General features: G+C 35.6%; 1 protein-coding gene across 5 annotated transcripts in view; it reads right to left on the reverse strand.

The window, feature by feature from the left end:
- Positions 1-356: 356 nt before the first annotated feature.
- ZFR (zinc finger RNA binding protein) overlaps positions 357-20507 on the reverse strand; it is an 83051-nt gene continuing 62900 nt past the window's right edge. For all 5 annotated transcript variants that reach the window (XR_014062521.1, XR_014062520.1, XM_081521424.1 and 2 more), the window contains 3 exons: positions 8747-8858; positions 8531-8628; positions 357-1882 (listed from right to left, as the gene is read on the reverse strand). Coding sequence is in view for 3 of the 5 variants with exons in the window: in XM_081521424.1 (XP_081377550.1) it covers positions 1703-1882; positions 8531-8628; positions 8747-8858 (390 nt within the window). In the remaining 2 variants the exon portion in view is untranslated. The remainder of the gene's footprint in view (positions 1883-8530; positions 8629-8746; positions 8859-20507) is intronic.

Genomic DNA, 20507 nt, shown 5'->3' on the forward strand with positions numbered 1-20507 from the left:
TTTTCACTAGGTGACTAAGTATTCAAGAGTAAAATGAGACCTAACCTGGAAAGATTAAAGAAAAAAGACACTTGCCCAAGTTACAAAGATAGTATATCAGAAATTCGGAAGAAAAGCCCAAGTCTCCTGTTCTCTAAGAGTTTTGGGGAAGATTGTGCCTAAGAAAGAAACTGAACCAATATGGTACGGAATTATACACTTTTCTGGAAATTATGTGCCCAGGAAGTATCATTTGTCAGGAATAACAAGATGTAAGTATCCAATAAATCTGAATATGGTTTTACTGAAATATTAAGTCATTTCAAAGCAGAAGTATTTATGTAAATTCTAATATATAATACATTTAAGCCATTATATGAATTTAAGTTTTTATTTGTGTATTTCACTGTAGTGCTGTGACAACAAAATGACATCTGTATACCAGAGCATACATATATTAACAGTAAGATGTAACTTTTCATTACACCACTGCTAGAATATTTAGCTTTTTGTAGGACACATAAGCATGTAAGATGGCCACACCAAATAATTTTCTGGTTTTTTTCTTAGATAATCTTAATTTTTTTTTTTCCAGTAATACTTTATCAACCTCACTGTTAATAGAACTGTAAATTATCTGGGTGATGGGGTGTAGGGGCAGGGGGAGGGATCATTCAACTGTGTTATACTGTAATAGTTGCTAGAGTAATCTCACACACACCAATAAGGAACTGTCTTCATAATTAAGGGCTAGTTATTGTTGTTAGTTGCACAATGATAAAGTTCTTTGAAAATATTGGTTAGCCCACTTATATATGAAAAATGCCCTTTCCACTTATGCAGAAGAAAAAAATATTCAGAAAGTTATTTTTGGCCTTGCTATGTCAAAAAGTCAACTGTACAAAGATCTACGTGTCAAACCTAAAATTATAATTTTAAAAGTCTATTAAAAACAAAAATGTCATGCATTTTTATTATCAATTATGCAGAGGCTTTAAAACTGTTGCAAGACCATATATTATATATTAGCTTTTATACTGCTAATGCACAACTAACAGCAAACTTGATTAGATTAACAGAAATCTGTCTTAATTACACCTTTATATATCACACTAGAGAGACAAATGCCACAAGATCTCCAGAAACATTTAGTTCTGAGCACTTAAATGGCAGGATAACTTTTTGTGTTGTAATCCATCACATAAAGAATAACAAAAGAAAAAAAATTCTGCAGTCTCACGTTACAAAAAAACGTACTGCTGTAAAATATTAAGAAGGCATAAAGGGTATCTGTAACACAAAGTAACAACTAGTATCAAACAGCAAACAAAACTCTAAATAAAAATATCAAAATACACATAGTAACTGAAGCACAAATACTGCATTAAATACAGTAAAGATTTAATAGGACTAGTTAATAAAAGACACAAATATAGGGGGAGCTAGGGCAACCAGTAAATAAAACCAAAATAACAGGAAAAAAATCAGAATCATTGTAATTCCCCAAGCTGGAGCACATGGTGGTGGTGGTGGGGGGTGTCTTTCCATTCATATAATACCTAACACTGTACATTAAGATTTTAGTATCATAGAAAAACTTGGTTCTTCCATGAAATTCTTTAAATTCTTGATAATTTTTTCGAAGTAGACATCATTATGAATGAAAAACAGCCAACGAATGGGCACCTGTTGTTTTTTAACACTGTAGATTTACAGAAACTTTTTAAAAGTTATCGTAATCTTTTTTGTCTTTTTTCCCCTCAGCTTCAAATCCATCAACTCCATCACTATCCCTTCTTCGTTTTCTGTTGTTGTGGATGTTAAAACGCTGGTTCATTTGTGGTAGTGGATCCATGCCTAGAACTTTGTGTATCTGGCGGAATGCAAGGAGTCGCAATGCAAACTGCAACAAAAAGAAAATTTAGTCAAATTAAAGAAACAATACTAATTCTTATTAGGTTTACAGCCCCACATAACAATATAAAAAAGCATGTTTAATGAAAGAAACATCTTCAACAATATTAAGGTTCACAAATGAAAGACTGTATGTTCTGAAGTTTTTATTTTCAGGCTTTTCTGTGTGCATGCTATTTTTTTTCTTTAAATGTAAGTTAAAAAAATATTTAACAAAATTATTATGCTCATTAAAAAATCCTAAGACAGTATACAGCAAAGAAAAAAGCATCTCACTCATCAAATGAACTCTCTTTGGTTCATATTCATATATCTTGCAACTTTTCCTATGAATGCCCATGTGTTCATCCTCAGGCTCACCTGCCTCCCAACACATACCTCCTCAGGTTTACAAAATGAGGATTAGACTTCTTCAACTTGTTACTTCATGAACTAAAAAAAGACTTTTCACTACTGTGGCTATGTATATATATAGGAATACATTAGGTATCAATGTCACAAGACCTCATGTTTCATAAGATATTTTGAGACATAGTTTCCCACTATTCTGCGGGATATTTAAGGAGATTCTACCTACAGTCATCTGATTAAAAGGCAACTTTTACCATGTGGTTAAACCTTCAATAGAATTGTTTAGACTACTTCCTGAGATATAATTCCATATAAGATTTGCTCTTTTAAAGTGTACAATTCAGTTTATTTTTTTAGTATACTTAACCCCATGGCCCAATAGCAGTCATTTCTCAATCGCTTTACCCTGAGGCCTTTGCAACTTATTAATCTACTTTTGTAACTTGATAGATTTGCCTACTATGGACATTTCATATAAACAAAATCATACAATATGACTTTTTGTGTCTAGTGTCTTCCACTTAGCATAACGTTTTCAAGATTTATCTTACCTTGTATGTATCAGCACTTCATTCCTTTTAATGGCTGAGTAATTTTCCACTGTATGAATATATCACATCTGTTTATCTACCTATCCATCAACTGATAAGACACTTGGGATGTTTCCACTTTCTGGCAATTATGCATAATGCTACTATTTATGAGGTGAAACTAGGGATTATTCATCATAATAGGATAGTATTTATTTAGAGTTACTTAAAAAAAAAAGGTATTTCCCAAAGATAAACAGAGTAAGGTTTTCTTCTACATTTAAAGAAAATATCCAAAGATATCTGATGCATAATAATGAATAGTAACACACTTTTACTACAGAAATACTGCTACTGAGTATCAGCCTATTCTAATACTAGGAGTTTCTAAATAGAAGAGTACTTCAGTAAGGAAAACTACAGTAGCATCTGAGGCTAGAGTGAACACTCTGTAAGCTCTTGTTCTGCATGTGATTTGCATGTATTTCTAAATTCTAACAAGAGACATTTCTAATTGGAAATTATTTAAAAGCAAATGAAATTTGAAGATACTGAAATTATTCCCATATAAAGTCATCTTGGAATTTTAAAAAACAACATCAAAGAAGACTTAAGGTTTACTTAATCCTTTTTTGAGATGGAAGATAACCTTACAAACGTGCCTTTTTAAACATATGCTATTGGACACCTACAGGAAGGCATCTGAAAAAATGACAAAAGCTACATCTTGCAGAAGCAACTCAAAAAAGATCACTAGAGAATACAGATACAAAAACAAAGGTAAATATTACGGAAGGAAAAGAAGAAAAGTCCCAGACAAAGGAAAAAAGCGGATTATTAATATGGGCACTATGGCCCACCAAGAAAGAAACTTGAAATTGACATAGGTACAATCCAGAGCTTATTCAGATTTCACCAGTTATACACACACTTGGTTTATGTGTGATGTAAACAGCTCTATGTAACTTTACCACATGTGCAGGTTTGCATTAATCACCACCACAAGGCACTATACTATCACCACAAGACTCTCACTAGCGACATCAATCCTCGCCCCTACCCCTAACTTCGAGGAATCACTAATCTGTTCTCTGTTAGTTCACAAATGTTATACAGATGGAATGATGCAGTACATGTAACTTCCTCACTTTTAGTTATCGAAGTATAGTTGATGTACAATTATTAAATAATTAACAGGTGCTCAATACAGTGACTCATAATTTTTAAAGGTTATACACGATTTAGTTATTATTAATATATTGACTATTTCCCTATGCTGTAAATATATTCTTATAGCTTATTTTATATGCAATAGTTTGTACTTTTTAATTCTCTACCCCAATACTGCTCCTCGCCACTTCCCTCTCCCTGATGGTAACCACTAGTTTGTTCTGTGAAGCTGCTTCATTATTTATTTATTCATTTATTTATTTTAATAAATTTATTTATTTTAGTTGGGGGCTAATTACTTTACAATATTGTAGTGGTTTTTGCCATACAATGACATGAATCAGCCATGGGTTTACATGTGTTCCCCATCCTGAACCCCCCTCCCACCTCCCTCCCCATCCCATCCCTCTGGGTCATCCCATTGTCCCAGCCCTGAGCGTTTGTCTCATGCATCGAACCTGGAATGTTGTTCTGTTTCACATATGATAATATACATGTTTCAATGCTATTCTCTCAGAACGTCCCACCCTCACTTTCTCGCTCAGAGTCCATAAGACTGTTTTATGCATCTGTGTCTCTTATTCTGTCTCGCATATAGGGTTATCGTTACCATCTTTCAAATTCCATATATATGCATTAGTATACTGTATTGTTGTTTTTCTTTCTGGCTTACTTCACTCTGTATAATGGGCTCCAGTTTCATCCATCTCAATAGAACCGATTCAAACGTATTTTTTTTTAATGGCTGAGTAATATTCCATTGTGTATATGTACCACAGCTTCCTTATCCATTCGTCTGCTGATGGATATCTAGGTTGCTTCCATGTCCTGGCTATTGTAAACAGTGCTGCGATGAACATTGGGGTACACGCGTCTCTTTCAATTCTGGTTTCCTCGGTGTGTATGCCCAGCAGTGGGATTGCTGGGTCATATGGCAGTTCTACTCCCAGTTTTTTTTGCTTTTTTTTAAAAATAAATTTATTTATTTTAGTTGGGGGCTAATTACTTTACAATATTGTAGTAGTTTTTGCCATACATTGACATGAATCAGCCATGGGTTTACATGTGTTCCCCTTCCTGGACCCCCCACCCACCTCCCTCCCCATCCCATCCCTCTGGGTCATCCCATTGCCCCAGCCCTGAGCATTTGTCTCATGCATCGAACATGGAATGGTGTTCTGTTTCACATATGATAATACACGTTTCAATGCTATTCTCCCAGAACGTCCCACCCTCACCTCCCTCAGAGTCCATAAGACTGTTCTATGCATCTGTGTCTCTTATTCTGTCTTGCATATAGGGTTATCGTTACCATCTTTCAGATTCCATATATATGCATTAGTATACTGTATTGGTGTTTTTCTTTCTGGCTTACTTCACTCTGTATAACGGGCTCCAGTTTCATCCATCTCAATAGAACTGATTCAAATGTATTCTTTTTAATGGCTGAGTAATATTCCATTCTGTATATGTACCACAGCTTCCTTATCCACTCGTCTGCTGATGGACATCTAGGTTGCTTCCATGTCCTGGCTATTGTAAACAGTGCTGCTATGAACATTGGGGTACACGCGTCTCAATTCTGGTTTCCTCGGTGTATATGCCCAGCAGTGGGATTGCTGGGTCATATGGCAGTTCTATTCCCAGTTTTTTAAGGAATCTCCACACTGTTCTCCATAGTGGCTGTACTAGTTTGCATTCCCACCAACAGTGTAAGAGGGTTCCCTTTTCTCCACACCCTCTCCAGCATTTATTGCTTGTAGACTTTTGGATAGCAGCCATTCTGACTGGTGTGAAATGATACCTCATTGTGGTTTTGATTTCATTTCTCTAATAATGAGTGATGTTGAGCATCTTATGTGTTTGTTAGCCATCTGTATGTCTTCTTTGGAGAAATGTCTGTTTAGTTCTTTGGCCCATTTTTTGATTGGGTTGTTTATTTTTTTGGAATTCAGCTGCAGGAGTTGCTTGTGTATTTTTGAGATTAATTGTTTGTCTGTTGTTTTGTTTGCTATTATTTTCTCCTATTCTGAAGGCTGTCTTTTCACCTTGCTTATAGTTTCCTTTGTTGTGCAAAAGCTTTTAATTTTAATTAGGTCCCATTTGTTTATTTTTGCTTTTATTTCCAATATTCTGGGAGGTGGGTCATGGAGGATCCTGCTGTGATTTATGTCGGAGAGTGTTTTGCCTATGTTTTCCTCTAAGAGTTTTATAGTTTCTGGTCTTATATTTAGATCTTTAATCCATTTTGAGTTTATTTTTGTGTATAGTGTTAGAAAGTGTTCTAGCTTCATTCTTTTACAAGTGGTTGACCAGTTTTCCCAGCACCACTTGTTAAAGAGATTGTCTTCATTTTTTTGTTACAATTCACTAGTTTGCTGTATTTTTTACATTTCATATATAAGTGATGGGCTTCCTAGGTGGCACTAGTGGTAAAGAACTTGCCTGCCAATGCAGCAGACATAAAGAGATGTGGGTTTGATCCTTGGGTCAGGAAGATACCCTGGAGGAGGGCATGGCAACCCATTACAGTACTCTTGGCTGGAGAATCCCGTGGACAGAGGAGCCTGGTGGGCTACAGTCCATGGGGTTGCAAAGAGTCAGACACAATTTAAGTGACTTAGCATAAGTGATACACAGTATCTGTCTTTCTGAGGAGCCTGGTGGGCTACAGTCCATGGGGTTGCAGAGTCAGACACAATTTAAGTGACTTAGCATAAGTGATACACAGTATCTGTCTTTCTCTGACTTACTTCACTTAGCACAATACCCTTCAAGTCTATCCATATTATTGGAAATAGCAAAATTCTATTTTTATGGCTGAGTAGTATTCCATTGTATATATATCACATCTTCTTTATCCATTCATCTGCTGATGGATACTAAGGCTGCTTCCTTATCTTGGCATTGTAAATAACGCTGCTGTGAATACTGGGGTATGTATATCTTTTCAAATTAAAGTTTTTTGTTTTGTTTTCTGGCCATACACCTAGGAGGAATTGCTGGGTCATGTAGCTTTAGTTTTTCTGAGAAACCTCCATACTGTTCTCCACAGTGGCTGCACCAATTTACATTCCCACCAACAGTGTATGAGGTTCCCTTTCCTCCACTGACTTTTAACACTTGTCACTTCTTCACTTTTAACAAGGACATTTCCAACTACCTCCTAAAACCAGACCACTTTCTTCAAAGTCACATTAAAGGTTTCCTTCCTTCCAACTAAGAATTCTCTTATTAGTTTTCAAAAGCCCTGCTTCTTACCCTAAAAAATAATTTCTTAAGTACCAAGGAAGAAAAAAAAGCCACTTAGGCTAAATTGTCATCTTCCCTAGAAAATTAAACCCAAAGAAATTAAAACAAAACTTGTTTAATACACACAAACTGGAAATCTTGTGAGTCTGTAAGATATTCATAATGTTCTATTATTACCGACTCTTCCTCAAATTACTTTTTTTTTTTTTAGATAAAACATTTTAAACTTTTATTAATTTGATGGTTCAGAACATAATAAACGAACACAAAACATTATTTTAGTTAACCTGGAAGAGAAAAATCCATCGAAATGGAAATACACAGAAAAGATGTGTACATTCACGCTGCTGCTGCTAAGTCGCTTCAGCCATGTCCGACTCTGTGCGGCCCCATAGACGGCAGCCCACCAGGCTCCCCCGTCCCTGGGATTCTCCAGGCAAGAACACTGGAGTGGGTTGCCATTTCCTTCTCCAGTGCATGAAAGGGAAAAGTGAAAGTGAAGTCGCTCAGTCGTGTCCGACTCTTAGCGACCCCATGGACTGCAGCCTACCAGGCTCCTCTGTCCATGGGATTTTCCAGGCAAGAGTACTGGAGTGGGGTGCCACTGCCTTCTCTGCCTCAAATTACTTTTAACCTAACAATTTATTTTAATCATGACCTCTTCCAAATTATCCTTGCCAGAAGAGACACACAACAAAATCTTTAGTCCAACGAGTGCAACTGCCTTAGACTAGAGTGTTATTGTTTCTAGTTGGTAGCCATTTCTCCTCTTAGTATACTTCTGGAGTCAAAAAAGGAAAGTTGCAGAAATTTTAGACTGATTGAAAGATTAATTTATTTAATCTTCCCAACAATCCTCTTGGAGACATATACTACTCTTATCCCTTATAGATGAGATGCAGAGCTGGTATTTAAACTCAGGAGTCTAGACTTCAGAGCCCACACTTTTAATTACTAGATTAGCTGGCCTTTTCAGTGGCAGGAAAGGCTAAAGCATAACAAAAATTTCCATAAACCAAACAGCACATCACTTCTGTATACCCAGAGGATATGAATAGTTGCTCTACTGATCCTGACATACAACAACTAGATTTAATGATACTGAAAATACTGCAGCATTTTTATATTTATACAGGGCACACACACAGTTAAAATAATAAAATTGAAGATTAATGAAATCTAGTTTAAATTATATCCACTCTAAGAGCTTACTTACTAAAGAAGCAGAATAATAAATACTACATGGTAATTTCTTCTAGAGGACAACTATAAAAAAATCACAACTGTAAGGGAAGTGATAAAACAAAGCCCTGGGATTAGGAACACAATGGTACCTGTGCACTGGATGTGATGTCTTCACGCTGCTGGTCAGTCATTGTCGCCAAGGTATCGAAGGGATCCTTCTCACAAGGATCCAGAAGTCCAGGACTACCTACAGCAATCACCATAGGCAGAATAAAGCACCATCATCATCCATTTGTAGAAGAATGAGTAATTCTCATTCAACCATCAAACACAGAGACAAACATTAAAAATGAAGTAAAGCTTACCTTTAAGAATAATCCCTGAAGAAATGCACTCAAAAACTCTTCTCAGAGCATCTCCAGGGCTTTGAGGACTAGAAGCACTACTGATTGCTTTCTCTACTAGCAACTCCATCGCCTAAAAACAAAAACATAAAAATGTGTTTGACAGCTTAGAGCCCAAAGGAATTATTCATTTTCAGAATGACAAAATACTTATGAAACTGTCATTAAAACTTTTAGAGATTGGGGCTTCCCTGATTGCTCTGTGGTGAAGAATCCACCTGCCAATGCAGGGAACATGAGTTTGGTCCTTGGTCCGGGAGGATCCCTCATGCTGCTGAGCAACTAAACCCGTGTGCCACACTATTGAGACTGTGCTCTACAGTCTGGGAGCTGCAACTACTGAGACCATGTGCCACAGCTGCTAAAGCCTGAGTGCCCTGGAACCTGTGCTCTGTAACAGGAGAAGCCATCACAATGAGAAGCCTGCGCATCAGAATTGGAGAGAAGCCCCTACTCGCCTCAACTAGAGCAAAGTCTGCACAGCAATGAAGATTCAGTAGAGACAAAAATAAAAATAAGTAAAATTATTAACAAAAAAAAATTTAAAGATTGAAAAAAATCACACTGGACAAGTCACAAAATTAGAAAATAAAAATTACATGTAATATAAAATTAAAAATAAGTAATGAAAACAAAATAAGGCAATATATATAATGCGTGCTTAATGAAGAAAAATAGATTAATGGGTTTTTTGTTTTATATTTTCAGTTACTGCAATCCTTTCCTATTAAAATATGACAGTCCTTAAAATTCTTTAGATATTTAGGACTCACATATATTTGTTCTTTAATGCCTACATACTGATAATACTGAAGAGTTACAGCAAGACCATATTCTACCAAGTAATGAAGACTTTTATTTTTTCTTCATGAACAATTATCTAAATTTTATTTAACGTACAACTGCACTTCTATTATCCTTAAAGAAAATATAAATTATACTTTCACTGTAAATTATACTTGAGACTCAAAATCAGTTAAAACCAATGAATAAAAGAAAGAAGTATGGATTTAGATCCAGAAAGCGTTTTGAAGAGTTTACTAGAAAAATCTGCTTCCATTTAGATTTTAAAACTTAAGATAATGTACAACTCAGTGGGTTTTAGTACATTTACAAAGTTGTTCAACCATAACCATTCTCTAATTCCAGAACATTTCATCACCCCCAAAGAAACTCCATACCTACTAGTAGCCATTCTCCATTCTCTTTCCTTCAGACCCTGGCAAACAATAAGCCACTTTCCATTTCTATAGATTTGCGTTTTCTAAATATTTCATACAAATGGAACCATATGTCACTTTTTGTGTCTGGTTTCTTTTACTTAGCATGTTTAAGGTTCATCCACGTTGCAGCTTTTACTCAAATTTTAAATAAAATCACCAATAACAATTCAAAGAAACTAAATAGATTAAACTAGAATGAAAGCCTTAAAATTATAATGAAGTTGAAAACACTGAGGATCTATTTTTAGTTGTGTACTTTAAAAACTCATAGATTTAATCAGAGGTAAAAACTACATCCACCTACTCACCCCAAGGCCATTACTCAGATCTTTTAAGTAAGAATAATTCTTAAAAGACTGGACATGTGGAGGTTTTAGTTCCAAACAAATTAGGAATAAGTTGTAAGAGAGATACCAATCTGAAGAGAGAGTACACATAAAAAGCTATAAAAAAGAAATGACAGCTATAAGAAGCATGAAGTTGAAAAAAATCTGAGAAAAACGGGTGTTAATAATGATAGATGTAAATTACAACAAAATATTAAGATGGTTCAGTCTAATTCAGCTGAAGAATGTAGGAAGTTGTTCAAGACACAAGACCCTTAAAGGGTCTTCATTTAAAAATTTTAGTATTTTGAGGCATCAGCTTCAGTTATCTAAGCAACTCTATGAATGTATATTAAACACCGTTCCTGTCCAGACAAGTATTATTTCAAGATGTCCAAAAGACTGAAATCTTTGAAGATAAGCATTGTCAATTGTCATTTATTCAGAACCCCTTTGCCTAGCATAAATGGCTGGCATATAGAAAATACTTACTAAGTATCTATGATCAGAATACTTTTGGAAAGAAATGTGAAAATAATACTGCTAATTAAAGAAATCAAGGGTTGTAATTAACAAGATGCTAAAATACAAAATTGATGTCTTAAAATATGCACTTTTCCAAAAAGACCTCAAATTTATAAGTACTTTTAGAGAATGTTAAAGGAAAAACAAATAGTCAATAATCAGCTATAATACAGGTGCGTGGATACTAAGTGCTCAGTCATATCCAACTCTGCAACCCTAAGGATTGTAGCCTGCCAGGCTCCTCTGTCCATGGGATTCTCCAGGCAAGATTACTGGAGTAGGTTGTCATGCTCCCCTCTAGGGGATCTTTCCGACCCAAGGACTGAACCCGAGTCTCTTAAGTCTCCTGCATTGGCAGGCGGGCTTTTTAAACTACCAGCACCACCTGGGAAGCCCCAGAATACAGGTATGTCAAGATATAAAAATATTATAGGTAATTCAATGCTTCTTAAAGACCTGCTTATTGACAGACCTCTGGGGGAATATGTAATTTATACTTAATGCATTAAGGTAGAAACTAAATAAAAACCAAGAAAGAAATGAGTATATATGGAACACAAAGTCCATATATTAAATCACAGTAAAACTAGGTCAACTTATCTGCCTTCTGAGATCATTTGCTGGTGAAGTAAGCAATTTAAAAACGTTAATTTTCTATGGAACATGGCTGGTCTCCAAGCAGATGTCCACAGTTAGGAAAGCAACAAAAGTGGAACATAAGAGGTTTATATACTCTTAAATGCATGCATTCAAAAGTAAAAGGACAAAAAAAAAGTAAAAGGACAACATCAACAATCTGTTTAGAATCAAACAAGGGAAATGATTATTTAGGCAGTAATGTAAAGGATTTTGATGGCAAAAGTTACTTAAAAAAAACGTTCTCTTAAATATTACATGTTAAATGACATGAAATCCAGGATTGCAATATTTGCTTTAGGATAGTCTTCCTTCCCATCTTTAACAGTAGTAACTTACTCCTGCCAGCGAAAAGAAAGTTATTTGCCCTGTGATGTCAGTTTTCTATCATTTATCATTTAGAATCTCCTCACTGGTTCTAAAACTGACAGACAAGAGCTCTCTCACTACAAGTCACCATCACTAAAATCTAATACACTCTTCCAAAAAAAAAAAAAAAAAAAAAAAATAGGGCTTCCCAGGTGGTTCAGATGGTAAAGAATCTGGCTGCAATACAGGAGAGTGGGTTTGATCCCTGGGTCAGGAAGATCACTTGGAGAAAGGAATGGCTATCCACTCCAGTATTCCTGCCTAGAGAATTCCATGAACAGAGGAGCCTGGGAGTTACAGTCCATAGGGTTGCAAAGACTTGGACACAACTGAGCGACTAACACTTGAAAAATAAAATATGTGAAAAGATTTGTGGAGCACATATTTTAACTGCTGTATGAGCAAAAAGAACAATTATGGCCTCTCAGCCTCTTCTTTAGGGACTATCTCATCATTTCACAGATAATTTTTTTTTAAATAAAAAAAGATAAAATTCACATAACATAAAGTTAAGTATTTTAAAGTGAACACTCCAGTGGCATTTAGTACACCTACTAATGTGCTGAACAACAGCCACCTCTATCTAGTTCAAAACATTTCTATTACTCCAAAGTAAAACCCCCAGCCCATCATGCAGTTTCTCCTCATTCTCTCCTTGTCTAAGCCTCAGGCAACTGCCAACCTGCATTCTATCTATCTGGATCTGCTATTCTGGGTATTTTATACAAATGCCATCATATAATGCGTAACCTTTTGTGTCTGGCTTCCTTCACTCGGCATGATGTTTCGGAGGTTCATCCATGACAGATCCATTTTCTTTCATAAAATATTCCTTAGCTTAATATATAGTTTAAAAATAAAATGCACAATAAACATTAAAACACTAACTTTTTGCAAAAAAATGCCTTTTTGCAATTTACAGCAGGTATACCATTCTAAAGGTATACCAATCTAAAGGAGGTTTCTATTCTACACAGCAATTCTTAAGTCAGACCAACCTTACAAGAGAATTTTACCTATACTTTCTTTACTTTATCACTATAGATTAAGGACAAAAGAACTAATTTGAAGGCAGTATATTATTTGCTGTACCCACTGTAGTGGTAAACACTAAAGGCAGGTGTTAGGACTTAGATTTATTCAAAGTAAGTAATCTGAAGGCTAAACAAAATTGAAGATCAAGTTCACAATAACTCCAAATTTCTCTCATGCAAACCAAGAAGAAAAGTTACTCTCTGCTTAAGGTGATAGTTCAAAGCCAAATCTCTAGATCTCTTGCCCCCCAAACCTGGTTATGATTAAAGAAACATGTATGAAGCACATTACCACCATCCAAACAAATATAAAATAGCTTCAATTAAATGGAGGAAAAGACCAGTGAAACAGTATTTTTAAGAAAGTGAGTGGGCTTGGGCAACTCTCTATTTACAGTTCCCTAACTGGCTCTTTAGAAGAAAATGGGGAAGGAGTTGGCAGTTGAGTGAGAAGGAAAAAAAAAAAAATCCAAAAATTTCACCAGAACTCTTCCAACTCAGAGAGTAAGAACAAGTCATGTTGTGGGCAGCCCCAGGCAAAGAAATTTTTCTAAACATAACCACCTTTCATCCAACCAGAGAAAGGAAAAGCAACAGAATTCATCCGTTTGAAGGCTCTTTGTGGAAGACAGGTAGGGAAGAGTAGAATTCCAATTATCCACATCTAATTATCTCTAATAATAAATAGACATTTGACTAACAAGCAGATAAAACAAACAACAAAAAAAATAAGATCTTCCAAAGGAGTAAGAAATAGGGGAAAATTAATATCAAAGATTGCTGTGAACCCTCAATGCAAGTTTCCCAAAGTGGCTTCACACACTTCAAACCTTCTGCTGGTTCAGGTAAACAGAAAGCTGTTCTTGAAAGGAGATGGTGAAGAGTTTCAGGAAAAAAACCAGAGCAAATTCTGCATAGGCAAAGGCTCTAGGAGGCCATCATGGGTTTGAAATCTGAAGCCTAAAGCTGTGCCAAGGGAATCTACCTCAAAGACTACCACAGCACACTGAATTAGGGAACAGAAGAGAGAAAGCCCATGTCTGGAAACTCCCTGGCAGTCCTGTAGTTAGGACTCAGTGCTTTCATTGCTGGGGCCTGGGTTTAATACCTGGCCGAGGAACTAAGTTCCTTACACGGGCCAGCCAAAAAAAAAAAAAAAAAAGAACACACGCAAGAGAGAAAGCCAAACACTACTCCTTTCCATAAGCAATCCTCAAAGCAGAGCTCATGGGGGAAGAAAAATAAGTATTTTAAAAGGTGTGAGTAAACTAAAGACAGCTCTTGTCTGCCATGTTTTAGTATCAAAGGATGACTTGGAAATGGAACTGACAATGCTAAGCCCTAAAGAAATGAAAAAAAAAACTAAAACAAACCAGGCATGATATCTTTGCATTTGGGTGGAACATAGAGTGAAATCTATTTCCTATGGACTTTGAGGGTCCCTTGGACTGCAAGGAGATCCAACCAGTCCATCCTAAAGGAAATCAGTCCTGAATATTCATCGGAAGGACTGATGCTGAAGCTGAAACTCCAATACTTTGGCCACCTGATGCGAAGAACTGACTCATTGGAAAAAGACCCTGATGCTGGGAAAAAGACTGAAGGCGGGAGGAGGAGAAGGGGACAACAGAGGATGAGATGATAGGATGGCATCACCGACTCAATGGATATGAGTTTGACTAAACTCTGGGAGTTGGTGATGGACAGGGAGGCCTGGTGTGCTGCAGTCCATGGGGTTGCAAAGAGTTGGACACGACTGAGCGACTGAACTGAACTGATGGACTTTGAATGATACTGTTAAGTCAATGCTTGTAATATATGTATCCATCTGGTGGAAATATTGAGAGGGAGATTTTTTATGTGTAAGGACAGACGGTATGTGAGAACTCTGTACTTTCTGCTCAGTTTTGCTGTGAATCAAATTTTTATTATTTAAAAAATAATATTTATTTAGAAAATAATCTATTCTGGAAGAATCTTAATTTAAGGCAATGAAGATACAACTGTGAACATTTTGAGTCATAGAGAACTTGATAAATAAAAAACCCAATAAAACTAAAAGCTCAAGGTTGAGATGAACAGAAGACTGCAGAGCTAATTAAACAAACTGAACATTACTATAACACTAATAAATGAATTATAAATAGTAAATATTGGGACACAGTTGAAAACTATTGCCAAAGAAACAATAATAGAGGACAAAAGAGGAAAGAGAACAAAGATTAAAACAATCACAAAGATAATAAATACATAGGACAAAGGGAATCCAACATAAGGGTAATTGGTGCCCCTGAAAATAGAGGATCATATTAATCATTTGTCAAATGTGCAGATAAAGATTTCAATGAAATGATGACACTAACAACAGATTCCAGGACGTAATTTGGTTAGTTACTGAAACTCAATGATAAAGACAGAATTCTTTTACCAACCTGCAGAAAAAGGAAAGGCAAGAAAATTAGGCTGGACTTATGGTGGCTGAGATGGTAAGGAATCTGCACAAAATGCAGGAGACCTAGGTTCAGTCCCTGAGTTGGGAAGATCCCGAGGAAAAGGGAATGGTTAACCACTTGAGGATTCTTGAAGGAGGGCTACAGTTCATGGGGTCACAGAGTTGGTGACCCCATGACTAAGTGATTAACATAAACTAGATTTAGCAATACTCAATGCTGAAAGACAATGGAGCAACACCAATAAATGGAGGAGAAAAAATTGCGACCTAACAATATATTTTTCAAAAAAGTAATGGTAATTGGCCAAGATTCTCAAACATGCAAGAAATTTTAAAAACTTAAAACACTTTTTTTAAAAAAGAATACATTCGATTCAGTTCTAACGAGGTGGATGAAACTGGAGCCTATTATACAGAGTGAAGTAAGCCAGAAAGAAAAACACCAATACAGTATACTAATGCATATATATGGAATTTGAAAGATGGCAACGATAACCCTATATGCGAGACAGAATAAGAGACACAGATGCATAGAACAGTCTTAAGGACTCTGAGGGAGAAGGTGAGGGTGGGACATTCTGAGAGAATAGCATTGAAACATGTATATTATCATATGTGAAACAGAACACCATTCCATGTTCGATACATGAGACAAATGCTCAGGGCTGGGGCAATGGGATGACCCAGAGGGATGGGATGGGGAGGGAGGTGGGAGGGGGGTTCAGGACGGGGAACACATGTAAACCCATGGCTGATTCATGTCAATGTATGGCAAAAACCACCACAATATTGTAAAGTAATTAGCCCCCAACTAAAATAAATACATTTATTAAAAAGTCAAAAAAAACCACAAAAAACAAAAAACTTAAAAAAAAAAAAAAACTTAAAACACATTTTGATAAAAACTACATGATTATAAAATGCAGTCAACCAAGAAATAAGAGGCGGTAAAGCCCTAGTGGTTGGCACCAAAGCATTTAAATACAGAACATTAAATAATCAAAGGGAATATATTGACACATAAGGTAAATGTAGTTATTTTAAAACCTTTAAGATTTAAAACAGCATTAAGTGTAAACTTTTCTGTTTTCTAAGTGGAATCAGCATTCATCGAGTAAAACAGATAAATCAAGAAACAGGTTTTGACACATTAAAATAAATGAATGAAACAAATGAAAAAAAAAAGAAAACATTAACAAAAACCCAAAAGAGGACAGGAGGAGTAGGAGGAAGTGATCATTTTCTCAGCTTTTATAGATGAGAGGTTAACAGATATTATCTAAAATTGTTAAACAGATGAATGAAAATACCACATAAAACTAAAAGGTCAACAACTAATTGTATAAATAACCAGAAGAGAAACATATTCACACATAAAAAAGAACAAGAAAAGGATAAAAATTATGGCAAAGGATAGAAAAATACCAGAAACATACCAGGTAAATGCTAATAATAAAAACTAGAGTTTAGAATGGTGGAGTACAGATGAAACATATGAAGGGGATTTAGAGGTTAAGCTTCCAGCTTTTAGATAAGAAAGTCACAGGTATATAAGTGCACACAGGGAATATGGTCAACAATATTGTAGTAATTGGTCTTACTGCAGTAATCATTTCATAGTGTATTAAAATATGGAATTACTATGTTGTACACCTGAAACTAGTAAAACTGCGTTAGTTATAATTGTCTTTTTAAAAAGGCTAGAGTTTAGATATTAATAAATGGACAAGACTTATTAACTAATGGCAGAAAGTGTTAATTAAATGCCCTTTAGAATGACAAAAGTTCAAATTTACAATAATGATATAATTATTAAGTGTTTTTATGTCCAAAATGTTACTGAAACAAAATAATAAAGTACAAACTGTAAAAAACACAACAGAAAGAGTAGATTTTAACTTATCTTTGTCACTCCATGGACACATGAAGTAGACAAAAAATATGAAGGAAAACAGAAGATAAGAACAAAGTAACTGATGAAGTTGAACTAAGAGGTATATATTATATGCTGAGAACACATTTTTTAAAGTGCCCACACTTTATGAAAACTGTACACATTAGACTACAAAGAAAATCTTAGATTCCCCATATTGCAAATAGTAGAATATATTTTCTGCTTTCCAGGTGGCTCAGTGGTAAAAAATCTACCTGCCAAGCAGGAGACTCAGGTTTGATCTCTGGGACAGGAAGACAGCCTGGAGAAGGAAATGGCAACCTACTCCAGTAATCCTAGCCTGGGAAATCCCATAGACAGAGGAGCCTGGTGGGCTATGTTCATTGGGTTGCAAAAAGTCAGACATGACTCAGCAATTAAACAGCAACAGAATATATTTACTGGATTATATGCTAGAAAAACAGAAGTTATTTACAAAAACAAAGCAACTCTTCTTCAGTCATGTAGAATTAAAAAGCTACTTCAAAATTACTCTTGGCTTAGAGACAACATTGAAATGAATTTCACACTGCAGAGAATATAAAGAGAAAATATTACATATATAGCCAAAACCTATGTTCAGCCTTAAATAACAGTTTTAAAACTTACCTATATAATTAAAGAGTGAGTGAATTAAACAAGTATCCAACTCAAGAAGTTTAAAAAAGAATGAAAATATACCCAAGGAAAATAGAAAATTAGAGATGAAATTAGAAATTAATGAATTATTTGGGGGTGGATAGGAGGGAGGTCCAAGTGGGAAAGGATGTATGTATTCATATAGTTGATTTACTTCATTGTATAGGAGAAACTAACACAACATTGTAAAGCAATTATATTCCAATTACAAAAAGAAATTAATGGATTATTAAGAAGGAAAACGGTGTATCTGGCAGCTAAATCCAAGGAGCTGGCTCTCTGAGGAGAGAAAAAAAAAAGACAAAATGGATAAACTACTGCTTAAAGGATATAATATTAAGAGAGCTATTTAAATGTCAAAATGCTGACATTTTGGTGTGCTTTAAACTACCAAAATACTGGTATTTTAAGTTATATGTACATGATTTCAAAGACTGGCCAGCAGCTTTCTTTGCCCTCCCTGATTCGTCCATCGTTATTCTGCCACGGCCCATGTTCCCCCAGTTCCTTTCACCTGTGCATCCTCTCTTTCCACTCAGTTCTTAAAGCTCTGCACCCTCAAAGCAGAGAGAGGGTCCCTTGAAGTTTATGGCTCTCTCTGATGAAGAGAAAAAGCAAGGTGTAGGGTAAAGGGCCATCTGCAGTGAGACTTCCAGACTTCAAGAATAGCTGAGGAGTGGCCTGAGAGTCCAGTCTCAAAAGTACTGAAGCTCAGACATACTACAACAGAGAGAGTCTCAAGGACACCTGGGTTGTATGGACTGAAGCTGAAAGAAGCAGGGAGTAAAATGATAATGCAGAATGCTTATATTTTTATACGTTAAAAAAAGTTTAAGTTATATAATGCACATACTTTTTTTTTTTTTTTTGGTGTGTGTGTGTGTGTGTGTGTGTGTGTATGTGCTCAGTCTTGTCTGACTCTTTGCAACCCCATGGACCCCTCTGTCCAAGAGATTTCCCAAGCAAGAATACTGGAGTGGGTTGCCATTTCCTACTCCAACACATACATTTTTATATTAAAAATCTATCAACAATTCAATGAATTCTGATCACAAGTAAATACTGAAACACCCATTGGTTATTTTGCTCCAATACTGCACCTGCTATTACTGACTAATCTAACCGATCATAGAATTAAAACAATAAAGATGCTATAATATGCGTTTTTAAAACTCTAAGAGCACAGAACTCTATTACATAAAAATTTGAGTATCTGGTTGAATGGGTCAGTTTTTCTAGGATAAGATAAGTTGCCAAAATTAACCCCAGAAGGAAAAATTTAAAAACAGTTACTCACAATAAAAGAAACTAAGAAAGCGCTACCCCCTTTATAAGGGACTGGGAACTGATAAATGTCAAATGAATTTTACAAATGATCAAAAAACAGTATTTTTGATGATCCTAAAAACTGTTTCAGAGTTTAGAGAAAGAACAAAAGTTTTAAATTAATTTTTATAGAGTTAGTGCAAATCTAACAAAGACAAAAATAAAACACAAAACTTTCTTTTTTGTCACTGCAAAACTGATGATATTCTACCAATTATCTATTAATTCAATACAGTACTACTTAAAAATAATTAAAAGAACCTTGGAGTTCATCAAAATGAACAAAATGGCAGTCAAGTTCTTTTGGAAAAAGAACATGAGAAAAGCAAAAGCAAAACAAAACAAAAAACACTTCAAAAAAAAAAAAACATAACCCCAAACAGTGCAAGATGGTGTTTATAATGAGCAGCAGAGAACGGAGAGGGGGAAATTCTGATGAAAGGGACATCAGAATTTTAAAACACACTATGAAGTTTTAAAAATTAAAAGAGATTAAGGACTTCTTTGGTGGTCTAGAGGCTAAGAATCCACTCTGCAATGCAGGGGACATTGGTCCAAACCCTGGCTAGGGAACCAAGATGACACACGCTGCAGGAGAACTAAGCCCAATCACGGCAACTATCGAAGCTCAAGCACTCTGGAGCCTGTGTGTCACGACTAGAGTCCATGTACCACAAGGAAAGATCCCACAGGACACAATGCAGATCCTGTGTGCTGTAACTAGACTCGATGCAGCCAGTTAAAGAAATGCGTAAAAAATCAATAGAAAAAAGAGTTCAATAGAGAAGATTGAGGAATGAAAGACTACTGTAGAAATAGGCCTGCAAAAAAGGAACTTTGGTTTAAGAATGGGTTTCTCTTCCTCAGTGCTATCGATAACCAGTATTGACAACCAAAAATATCTCCAAACATTACCAAATGTCCCCTGGGGGCAAAACTGAAATGTGGTTGAGAACCACTGGTTTATGATAATGGTGATATTTCAAAATGGAGGTTGGGAGAATGAACATCACTACTCAATAAAATGCTAAATGGTATTGGAATAATTCCGGAAAGACATATTGCTGGATCTACCTCTAGTCCATTTATGATTTTCAAATTAGTTTATAATTATATAAGTAATGTATGTATATTTTATCCTAGTAAAATCCAAACATTACAGATCTCTAACCTAAGTCCACTTCTCACTACTGAGAGACAACTCCTGTTGTAACACAGAATATATCCTTCTAGGAGTAAGTAAGCAAACATCTGTAATA

The sequence above is a fragment of the Giraffa tippelskirchi genome, chromosome 8 (genome assembly GCF_054371585.1).
Source record: "Giraffa tippelskirchi isolate mGirTip1 chromosome 8, T2T-mGirTip1v1.2.pri, whole genome shotgun sequence".
NCBI classification, from domain to species: domain Eukaryota; kingdom Metazoa; phylum Chordata; class Mammalia; order Artiodactyla; family Giraffidae; genus Giraffa; species Giraffa tippelskirchi.